General features: G+C 36.3%; 1 protein-coding gene across 1 annotated transcript in view; it reads left to right on the top strand.

Moving 5' to 3' along the window:
- Positions 1-2,625: 2,625 nt before the first annotated feature.
- LOC147605820 (uncharacterized) overlaps positions 2,626-12,135 on the top strand; it is a 147,302-nt gene continuing 137,792 nt past the window's right edge. Inside the window, exons 1-5 of the mRNA XM_086792555.1 lie at positions 2,626-2,725; positions 2,796-2,901; positions 2,991-3,107; positions 4,287-4,585; positions 4,876-5,144. Coding sequence (XP_086648681.1) covers positions 2,665-2,725; positions 2,796-2,901; positions 2,991-3,107; positions 4,287-4,585; positions 4,876-5,144 — 852 coding nt within the window. The 5' untranslated portion in view covers positions 2,626-2,664. The remainder of the gene's footprint in view (positions 2,726-2,795; positions 2,902-2,990; positions 3,108-4,286; positions 4,586-4,875; positions 5,145-12,135) is intronic.

Raw genomic sequence — 12,135 nt, 5'->3', positions numbered from 1 at the left:
TGACACAAGACATTTGCCATTCGAGAAGGGGACTCGGATGCATGCACCCATTGTAGAATGGAGGAAAACACGAGCCTCCCTGCATAATGCAATCACAACAAGAATTAAGGAATTTACATTGAATATTAGCCAAAAATATTTTAATACTAGATGTTCTTGCTCTAATCAATAGCATATACTAGCCATAATACAATTTTACCAGGCTCATTTTAAGACTATGGGTAGAAGCAAATAAAAATATTTATTGCAAAAACAGTCATAATGAAGGGTATCAAAAAGAGTACATGTATATACGTATATATGTTTGTGTATGTGTGTGTATGTATACACACACGCACACACACACACACACACACACACATATTTGCTTTGTGTTAGTTCTTGTGCTTTTTCATAATCTCCTATTAGATTTCAAAAACTCTACCAGTTGGATGCCATAGCATAACTGTGCTATAGATTTAAAAAAATCGGAAAAATAATGACCAAACCCTTAAATTTTAGTGTTGAAATTCATTAGTGTTAGGATAAAAAATTTGTCCAGTGCCTAACTTAGGGTTTTTAGTAGTTGGCTACTTCTTATGAAGCAATTACTTAAGGCTTTTAGTCGTCCTCCACACAGAAGCATCTTCCCTCGAACACACATGCAGAGAAGCGATCATGAAGCATCATACGTCTCCCCAGCAAAGAAACGCTGGTCTCATGCGCAGGGCCCTCTCCCCACTCCAATCTTTCTCCCCAACAAACAGACACAGAAAGGTATCATCATCCATGAATTTGTGCTATTTTACCTGAATGAATTTGTGCGCTCAGCGCACAAAATAATAGGATGTTTTGATGCCGCCACACTCCACACATAGTAGTATGAGATATGCGGCGTTACTTCTTGCTATTTTTCTTGAATGAATTTGTGCGCTCAGCGCACAAAATAATAGGATGTTTTGCTGCCGCCACACTCCACACACAGTATGAGATGTGCGGCGTTACTTCTTGCTATTTTTCTTGAATTAATTTGTGCGCTCAGCACACAAAATAATAGGATGTTTTGCTGCCGAGCATTGAAAAAATCATCACGATTTTGAGTTTGTTTCAAGCTTCGGCCGGCAGAAATTTGGAGAGAGTAGTGTAAGAACATGCTATCTATATGGTGCTGTCTCAAACACATTGCATAGACTGTCTCTCTTACTACTGTCTATATTATGCAGACTTTATGTATACAAGAAGCTCAAAAAACTCACATTTGATGTCTTCTTGGTTGAGAAACGGCTCACACAGTCGAGAGAGGAGACCAGCAAACATGTGCATCTAAAGAACAATAGCACAAAATGAAAAACGTTTGTCCTTAAAAAAGTGTTGGATTGCGAAATATCACTTCTAAAGTTTATTAGTACTCAATATTGAATGCCTTCAGATTTGGGCTACCAAATCTTTATATATTTTCCAATAAATTTGAATGCCTTGAATTGAACACCTGAAAAGGGCTCCGTAAATATTTTCCAATGAAGATTTTTTTAAAATATTCAATATGGCTTTGAATGCCTTGGAATTTGGGCCAAAGCACTCCATATGATAATCTCAAAGATATTCTGTTCGTTAATGAGTTGGCCGTTTTGTTGGATAGTGAATGTGCCACCTTTGTTTGATGATTGTGTTGCAGTACTGAATTTAATCTCTTTAGTGAATGTGCCACCTTTTCTTTAAGTTTGTGTCGTATTATTGAATTTGCTGTTAAAATAATCAATTAATTATACAATATGAGTAGAATACTATTTGAAGATTTGTTCTTGTATTTTTGCATAGCTATCTGGTTTTCAAATGAGTTCGAGTCATTTCACTAGAGCATCTTGCTTGAAAGGTTCTTGTTGTGCAAAAATGGATGAGTTACCTCTTGCTAAGCGGAAAAAGAGTGTGCAGGTTGGCCCAGGTGAGAGCTCATCGAGACACACAAGGAGGCAAGCTGATTTTTCCAGCACTTTGGAGCAAGCCGCCTCCTCAAACCCTACTACGGAGCATGCGGTACATATCATAGATGACACTAACCTAGAGGTGGATATGGATAGGCAGCATCTACATAGTGATGAAAGAAATGAGGAGGATGGACAAAATGTAGTGGGGGCAATTGAGGAAAATAAAGGTGATCAAAATGAGGGTGAGAATACTCAAGGTGGTGATAATGAGGATGAAGGTGAGAATACTGAGGATACTGGGAGAGAGATAGAGGGGGAAGAGAACACACATCCACTAGAGGATCAAGAAGAAACAGTTGTCACAACCCAAACTGAAGGAAGCAAGCAGAAAAAAAATAAGGTTGATATTTTTGGGAAGATTCTTGAGACATCTACTCCACAAGCCTTTTTAGATAGGATAGGAGTCAAATTTAGGTCTCCACCTCCACATGTTCCTCTCTGTAGGATGATCCAGACGGAGGCAATCCGAAAGGTTTCTCCCTCAACAGATAAGTCTCTTACTCGAAGCTTCAAAAAACTAGGTGGGTACATTGAGAGCATGAGAGCTTTCACAGTATCAATTATGGACTTGGAAGGGGAGGAGACACCATTGACACAAGAGAGGGAGGAATCTTGGGATGAGCATTGGAGGACTGTGAATCAACAATTTGAGGAAACTCTTGCACTTGACCCCGATTGGGGTCCGTACTTGAGCCGAAAAATGGTGCATATTCTTGATGGTAATAATCGACACAATGCTTGGATGGACTGCATTTCTACAGGTGAGTTCTCATTGGGATGTTATAGTTTCTTATGCTTCTTTGTCCTTCCTAATTTTGTGTTTTATTACAGGGTTTCAAGGGGATTTGTCCATGCATTGTTGTGTTCTCTGTAAATTTTATGTGTTCGAGCGGAGGGATGTGGGTGAGCTTTTGTTTTCATTGTCCAGGTTGAACAAGTAAGTTAATTTGTTATCAGAGTCTCCTTCTATGTCAAGTAAGTTGTTTGTACTCAAGAATATTAACATATTTTTTCTTTGTTTTGTAGGACACATGATTATGCATTTGTGCCAACCACATTTGGTGATCGTCTATTTCAACTAAGAAGATTGGGAGAGTCCGACCTAACAACTCTCATGGCACATTTGGACAATGAGGACAAGCTGTGGGTTGAGAGAGAGATGCAGAGTGCATCTGCCAGAGGAAGGCCCACCAGTTGGCTTCATTTGCCAATCCAGATTATGACGGCTCTTGTTCAAGGACGAGATGGAGCAAAAAATTGATGAGGCATCAAATGGACCACTTGCCGAGTCTGCTAGGGAGAATGTGACTCGAAAGGTAGAAGTTCTCTACAGAGGAAAAACATCAAAATATGCAAGGATTGCTGATCCCTCCAACGGTGGGGCCTTTTGGTGTGCGGTGCTCTCCCTCCCATGGCACGCGTCAACCAATCATATGGCCACAGAGGAAAAGCTCAATATGATAGGTTCTGCTTGCATCAGAGACACAGATAAGGCTCACATTGTCAAGCTATTGGACAACTCTCAGGCTGCAGTACTTGAGGGTATGCCAAATGATAAGACAAAGGTTAGGGAATGGCTGCACATGTACTCCTACTGGCTTCAGATCACGGAGCTGGGTTTGAGAATCCAAAATGATATTAAAAATGCCGATCGAGTCACGTTTCCAGGTGAGAGCCGATTCACCTCTTTTGTTGTTCTATGCTGAAGAAAGTACTTCAAAAGGGCTTTCAAAGTGCACGAAGGAGGCATAAAATTTAGCCATGATATTGACCATCAACCAGGCCTACAAAGTGCTGCACGAGTCGTTTATAGGTTTCCAGGTGAGAGCCGATTCACCTCTTTTGTTGTTCTATGCTGAAGAAAGTACTTCAAAAGGGCTTTCAAAGTGCACGAAGGAGGCATAAAATTTAGCCATGATATTGACCATCAACCAGGCCTACAAAGTGTTGCACGAGTCGTTTATAGGTTTTCCTACAACATAACCCAGATATTCCTTGTTAAAAAACATGCATGCTTCTTTCTGTGTGTTGTTTTATCATTTGGGCTTTGGCTTGCAGATGGTTGCTTTCTGAAATTGAGGAGCACCAATTGGATATTTTACCCCCTCTCGCTAGTGTGTGGCTTTGTGTTGACAATCAATCTTATATGTATGCCGATTCGAAGGTTGGAAGAGTAAGTGATTGAATTTGTCATTTTGAATCCATGATTGAGAAACATGTTCATATTGAGGGTGAGTTGTGTTTACCCATGTTTGTCATTGAATAGGCCATGTCAAGCATAGAGTCTCGTTTCTGCCCGTGGTGGTGGTTGGACCTTGAAAGAAACCATGTGCCTGAGGAAGAGCTTGATCTGTATCGCCAACATAAGTCTATATTGGAGCTTCGTAGCCAGCAAATTGATCATAATGAGGCCACATCCACATCACATGCAACATCGATTGCATCGGCTTCTTTTCGTAAGTCATTGCCAGTGAATTTAGGGAGGGAAATAGTGAATCGTGCATTGGAGGTGAATCGAGCAATGGAAGCAAATAGGGAGCAGAGTCAACAACAGACATCCAATAGTAGTGCAGGTGGGATACAACCAACTGACATCATAACCAAGACATTGCAAGCTCCAGGTATGTGAGCTTCCTACCTCATCTCTATCGTGATCCGATTGTTTTGACTTGAGACTATGTGTGTTAAATGTCAAAAACCTGTCTATAGGAACCATTTATGCCTTCAATGTCAGTATTGAGGACCATTTATGCCTTCAATGTCAGTATTGAGGACCTTGCAGCTACTTTTGTGAACATGGAGGATGCACCCTCATTGGGAAAGCAAGTGCTTGATGCCATGAATGTTATTTGCACAGTAGGGAATGTCAAGAGTAGAGGGTCCGATTACTGTGTGGAGTTGATATTTGCAGACTTCCCCTCAAATATCATCATTGGAGGTTGTGTTGCAAACAAGGTTCCATATTGGAATAAGATTGGGGATGGCATGTATGACTCTACTTTTAAAGTTGTTGATTCTTGTCTCTCGGATCGAGGCTTCTTTACATGCCTTTACACTATGGAAGAAGGAGTGACCATTGAGCAGGTTGCACAGAGCGTTGGGTTTGGCATTTATCATAGACAGGTTGTGAGGTGTACTCCACCTATTGGGAAGAAGATGGGGCAAATGATTACTACCCAGGTATTGGTGTTGTTCTCTTTGGGGCTGTCATTTGTGCAAATCTTCTTTGTCCCATTTAAGGTGAAAATGCATGAATAACCAATGTGTCTTTGCTTGTAGGTCACTTGTCTAATATTGGCTGTTTTTGTTCGCTCAACATCTCCTGCTATACAAGCTTTGTGATGCATGGGGATCAACTAAGGGATTTGGCACTAGGTGATGATCTTGATGTAGGGCAAGATCTTATCTTTGACATGTATGTATGCATTCAAATCAAGATATAATTTAAAATGATTTTCGGTGATCTTTATGGAATATGGTTAATGGTTTGTGTGCATTTTCAAGAGTGCCATTGGAGGATCTGGTGAAGAGAAAGGGTAGACCATGGCGGGGCGGTTGTCAGAGAGGTCAGCGGCTTAGCAAATACATCATCTCCCTCTTCAGTCGTCCTGGGGACACGATTTTGGATTTGTTTGCTGGCACTGGAACTCTTGGGCTAGTGGCAGCATTTATGGATCGCAATGTCATAATGTTAGACAAGGATGAGCGGATCTATGATCACCTGTTAGAACCATACTCAGCAAAGGTATGCATGTTGAAAAGATAAATATGTTAGTAGAGAATAATTTTGTATTGATAAAGCTTATTTTCTTTTCTTTGTGTCTCTTGCAGTTATGAGGATCACATGTCTACATCAGAATGCCATTAGAGATAGTCTTTTTTTTAATTGAGACAATCATTTTTTGGGACTATTGGAAGTAATGTTTTGATGGATGTTATGCTTCTGAATGTTTTTTACAATAGCATGTAGCTGATTGTTGGACAATTTTTATTTGGATTATAAAATTTTTAAATCCTATGGTTATGGTTTCTAAAGAGTATTATATTGTTGTGTCAGTGGTATGGCTATTAAAATTGGTGTGCATTTTAATGGCTTGATTTCTATGCTCTCTGGTCGCTGTGGTTTCCATGTGGTTGCAACAATAGTTTGTTTCTATTAGTAGCTCAATGACCAATTCAACGTCTTTTTAGCGAGCCAAGTAGTATGAGTTTTGTAGTGATTTTTTATATCCGCACCATTCATTTGAAAATGCTTTATTTGCAATAGTCATTTTTAAACTTTTTTAGTCTTCTTTGTTCTGTTCATTATAGAGTTGCACTATGGTTTCACTCTTCTCTTTAACATTACATGCTCGCTTAACATCATACCATGCCCCTACTTGCTCACTTTCACAAGGACTTTATTTCTACTCACTGCTCTGTGCTCACTGCTCTTGGCTCGCTAAATAGATGCACCCCTTCTGCTGCTAGCACCCCTGAATTCATTGCACGGTGGGGACAGGAATCTTACAGTTGGTATCAAAGTGAATTGGCTAATGAGGATCAATCGAGAAGCCAAAAATGTCAAAAATTTATGAAGAAGCAGTAAAAGATTGTAATTGCGTGATAAAATTCATACAAATTGTTATACTGAAATTCATAAGTTAGTAATTGGGTCTTCAAATAGAATTATCGCAATTGCATGGAATCCCTGACTTGCTTGAAGCCTAGACATGATGGTATTTACCTTAGACTACCCGTATATACCGAGGGTATAACTACAGCTCTTTATTGTGGCAGTATATACGAGTAAATCTAAGACTTGAAATTATAAGCATAAATGCTTTCCAGATGATGAATTCAAATGTGGTTGATATGATTTTTAAATTCTAGTTGAGAACTGATGAGTTGAAGTGGATTCTAATTGAAAAATAATGATTCCTGAATTCAAATGTGGTTGATATGATTTTTAAATTCTAGTTGAGAACTGATGAGTTGAAGTGGATTCTAATTGAAAAATAATGATTCCTGAATTTTGATTGAAATGTAATAAGCTGAGCAAAACCATAATGAGGATGAATGGGACGAGTCCCTGTGATGATGTTCATAACTGGAATGACGTTAATGACTTCAGCAAATCACTATGAGATTAGTGGATTGTTCTTGACAGATTGCTACTGTTAACACTTGACCCAGTAGATCAAGTTAAGGGATGTCAAATTAAAAATCTGTATAATTGAAAATTCCCATGGAGGACTGTTCAGATAGAAAGTTCGGTCTAATGGACCATTATTGTGATAAGGATTTGAATGTTATAATCTGAGTGAATTGTTATCTAATGAAGAGTTCTATATAAGGGATCTTTATCCCAGGATTTTTTTGGGTTCACCAGACTATAAGGAACCCCAGAATCAGTCGGATCTTAAGGAAAAGAGTTATCCTCTAATTTTACGAGATGAGGACATCTCGCGTTTTTTAAGTGGGGTAGGATGTAAGATTCCTCCCTCCATATTTTGAGGTGTACAGGTGTAAGAACCTCCCCTTTTGATCTTATACTATTCCCCTCTCTGAAATAAAAGAAAGATCCTATTTTACCCTATTTTGGCCTAGAGAGAGAAAATTTCTAGAGAGAGAGAATTCAAAATTGAGATATTTTTGGATATAAAAATCCTCCTAGTGTTTAAAATGAATTCCCTTGAAACAAAAATTCAAAAAAAACTTTCCAATGTGTAAGTGGGATTAATTGAAAATAGGTAAAAAGGACCTTATCCTGAGGGTCCAGATTTTTTGAAAATTTTGGATTAAGGTTCCTATGGACCAATAAGATTAATCCAAATGTAAGGATGAGATCAATTGAAGAATAAAAGAAAATCCCCCAAAAATGAGTAAATACTCACATAAGATGAAGAGTTGACTAAGGACAAGGTTTATTAGTTAAAAAAGAAGAGATATTTAGAGGAAATAATGCATTTTTGACACCTCAGTGTGAGGAATTTTCCTCATGAAGGAGGTGCCTATTTCACATGTGTGGATGAGTTTTAAACTCACAAATAATCAGATATTTTCATCTCTCCTCTCTCCTGTTTTAACTAGATCCAAAAAATAAGCTAAACTGACCTAAAAATGGTCAAAAAGTGACCAAACTGATCTGGAAAATTCTAGAATCAGTTTGCTTGGTTAGAGGCTCACTTTTTCCTTAAAAAAGAAGCCTCCCCCTTTGTAAAAACTTAATGGTGTTTATGCACTATTACTCTGCCTCTGTTCTGAGCCATTTAACATTGAATTTCTTGATAATTCAATTGTTTTTTTTGCCTAATCCTCTCCAAGTAAATTTGGTGGCCACTCTTGCTGCAAACAAGAGTAGAACCCTCAAGCCAAAGGAAAGCTTACAAGTTCTATGTAAGCTTAATTCTTACTTATTTTGAATTTTTAAATTTATGGTTTTCTCAAATTTTATGCTTTGTAAATGTTGAATTAAAATCTGATGCTATGCCTTGATGGAAAGGCCACCCCCTTCTCTTCTTTACAATTCAGCCCTTCTCAATCCTAGAAAGTTTAATTAAAAGATTGATTAAACTCTTTTCATTGTTTACTCTCTTGATTCTTGGAAAATGGAGTAGATTAGAGATATTAGAATTCAAATTGGATTAATTCAAGTCATAAATTGAATGATAAAATTGAGAAATGGTCAGCCATACAAAGGAGGTTATGGAAAAATTTTCTTAAATTTTGTGGAACTAAAGTTTATCATTAGGTTATTCTAAAAGAGTAATTCCCTCCGTTTGTGCATTCTAAAAGATTTATTTTTATTTCAAAAGTGTCATTCTCATTCAAATTGAAATTATGCATAAGAAGATGCATAAAAGATTTATTTTTATTTCAAAAGTGTCATTCTCATTAAAATTAAATTTATGCATAGGAAGATGCCTAAAAGATTTATTTTTATTTCAAAAGTGTCATTCTCATTAAAATTGAATTTATGCATAGGAAGATGCAAAAAAAGTTTTTTTTTTTTAAATTTCAAAAGTGTCATTCTCATTAAAATTAAATTTATGCATAGGAAGATGCATAAAAGATTTATTTTTATTTCAAAAGTGTCATTCTCATTAAAATTAAATTTATGCATAGGAAGATACATAAAGGATTTAATTTTATTTCAAAAGTGTTATTTTTCTTAAAATTGAATTATGCATAAATAGAGTTAAAATGGTGCGCTTTCGGTACAATGGACGAGGGCCGACAAAGCGATCCCTGAGTGAAGTGCCAGGACACCTAAGGAGGATCTTGGAGGGTTCTGACCAGGCGATGCACGGGCTTGCGGTGCCTAGGAAACTCATGCATATGTTGTGGAAGATATATATGATGGACGAAATGATTATTGTAATCTGTTTACTGTATCTCGTTTGCTGACCAGCTGGTCTCAACGGAGAGTCCAGAGTGATACTGTTTTTTTTTTTAAGAAACAAGGGACTGGATGGAAGTTTTGAGTTATGACATCGGTAACCAATAACTATTTGTCAATGGATTGTTTTATAAGTTAAAGTTTTAAAGAAGAGTGTGTGCGTATCTATATTTGAAAAAGCAAAAGTTAAGAAAGGCATTCAATTATGGGTGGGTGAGTAATTGTCTGGTTCTACTGATTCCAGTGGTTGGGTGGTGGCTAACCCATGGGCCGAATGGGGTTAGGCTGGAATCAGTGGAGTATTAATAAAATGAAATTCAAATAATAAGAATACACTTAGAATTCAAGTAGATGAATGGATGGATGGATGTGCTGAGAATAGAAGTGATGAGAATGAGAGGTAAATAGATGTGATGGGATGGGATTAGCCCCGCGCAAGAAGTGCTACTTCCGCTGCTAGCATCCCAAAATGTGTTGCGCTGAGGGGACAGGGATCTTTCAGCTTGTATCAGAGCGAATTGGCTAAAGTGGATCAATCAAGAAGACAAAAATATCAAAAATTTATGAAGTAGTAGTAAAAAGTTGGAAATGTGTGATGAAATTCATACAAATTGATATTCAGACTGAAATTCATAAATTAGTAATTGGGTCTTCAAATGGAAGTACCGTAATTGCATGGAATCCCTAACTTGCTTGAGGCCTAGACATGATGGTGTTTACCTTATAATTCCAAGGACCGTGACTAGCCGTATATATTAAGGGTATAATCGCAGCTCTTTACTGGCAGTATATACGAGTAAATCTAAGACCTTGAAATTATAAGCAAAAATGCTATCCAGATGATGAATTCGAATGTGGTTGATATGATTTTAAAACTCTGGTTGAGAACTGATGAGTTGATTTGGATTCTGATTGAAAAATGATGATTCTTGAATTTTGGTTGAAAAGCGATAAGCTGAGCAAAACCACAATGAGGATGAATGGGACGAGTCCCTGTGATGATGTTCGTAACTGGAATGACAATAATGACTTTAGCAAATGAGATTAGTGGATTGTGCTGACAGATTGCTATTGTTAACACTTGACCTAGTGGATCAAGTTAAGGGATGACAAATTAAAAATCTGTATAATTGAAATTCCCATTGAGGACTGTTTAGATGGAAATTTTGATCTAAAGATATATGCATCTTTCTATGCATAGAAATCAATTTTAATAAGAATAACACTTTTATAATAATAATAAATTCCTTTATGCATCTTTTTATGCATAAAAATCAAATTTAATAAGAATAACACTTTTGTAAACAAAAAAATTCCTTTATGCTTCTTTCTATGCATAGAAAGAATCAAATTTAATAAGAATAACACTTTTATAATAAAACATTTTCAATTATGCATCTTTCTATGCATAGAAATCAAATTTAATAAGAATAACACTTTTGTAATAAAAAACCTTTCTTTATGCATCTTTCTATGCATAAAAATCAATAAGAATAACACTTTTGTAATAAAAAAATTTCCTTTATGCATCTTTCTATGCATAGAAATCAAATTTAATAAGAATAACACTTTTGTAATTAAGAAAATTCCATTATGCATATTTTTATGCATAGAAATTAAATTTAATGAGAATAACATTTTTATAATAAAAAAATTCATTATGCATCTTTCTATGCATAGAAATCAAATTTAATAATTAATATCAGTGATATCCATGCATATTCATAGGTGAATATGTACATGGAGTAATTAGAATATTTCTTTTAGATGCAAAAATGGTGGGAATTACTCTTTTGGAATAACATAAAAACAAACTTTCTTTTTCACAAAATTCTGGAAAATTTTGCAATAACCTCCTTTGTATGGCTGACCATTTCTCATTTTTATCTATCTTTAATTAATTTAATTAACCCATCTCAGAATTATAGAACTCTAATCTACACAATTTTCTAAATTCAAGAGGGTAAACAATAAGAAGAGTTTAATTAATCCCTTAGTTAATCTTTCTAGGATTAAGAAAGGCTGGAATGTAAAGAAGAGAAGGGGGTGGCCTTTTCATCAAAGGCATAGCATTTGAATTTCATTCAATCAATTTCAAAACATAAAAATCAAGAAAACCATAGATTTAGAACTCGTAAACAAGTAAGAAAATTAGCTTACATGGAGCTTGTAAGCTCTCCTTTGGCTTGAGGGATTGAGGGTTCTACTCTTGTTTAAAACAAGAGTGGCCACCAATTCACTTTGGAGAGGATTAGGCCAAAAACAATTGAATTATTAAAAAATTCAATGTAGATGGCTCAGGGGCAGGAGTAGAGTAACAGTGCAGGAGGCTTCTATTTATAGGAAAAAGTGAGCCTCTAATCAAGCAAACTGATTCTAGAATTTTCCAGATTAGTTTGGTCAATTTTTGACCATTTTTGTGTTAGTTCAGCTTACTTTTTGGATCTAGTTTTGAAACAGGAGAGAGGAGAGATGAAAATATCTCATTTTATTGATTAAAAATTGGGGGTAATGATGAGAAAAATGTGCCTACTTCATGAGGGGAGATCCCCACTCAGAGGTGTCAAAATTTAGTTTTTTAATTCTTTCCTTTGGTCCTTAGTCCACTCTTCATCTTATGTGAGCATTTACTCATTTTTGGGGGGTTTTTCTTTTATTCTTCAATTTATCTCCTCCCTACATTTGGATTAATCTTATTGGTCCATAGGAATCTTAATTGGACCATAATCCAAAATTTTTAGAAAATCTTGACCCTTAGGCTATCTTTTGTGCACATTATAATTTATTTCT

The sequence above is a fragment of the Cibotium barometz genome, chromosome 58, assembly GCF_041138505.1.
Source record: "Cibotium barometz isolate CiBa-2024 chromosome 58, ASM4113850v1, whole genome shotgun sequence".
Taxonomy (NCBI): domain Eukaryota; kingdom Viridiplantae; phylum Streptophyta; class Polypodiopsida; order Cyatheales; family Cibotiaceae; genus Cibotium; species Cibotium barometz.
Note: the sequence above shows the minus strand (reverse complement) of the source record. Positions and strands in the feature narration are given on the sequence as shown.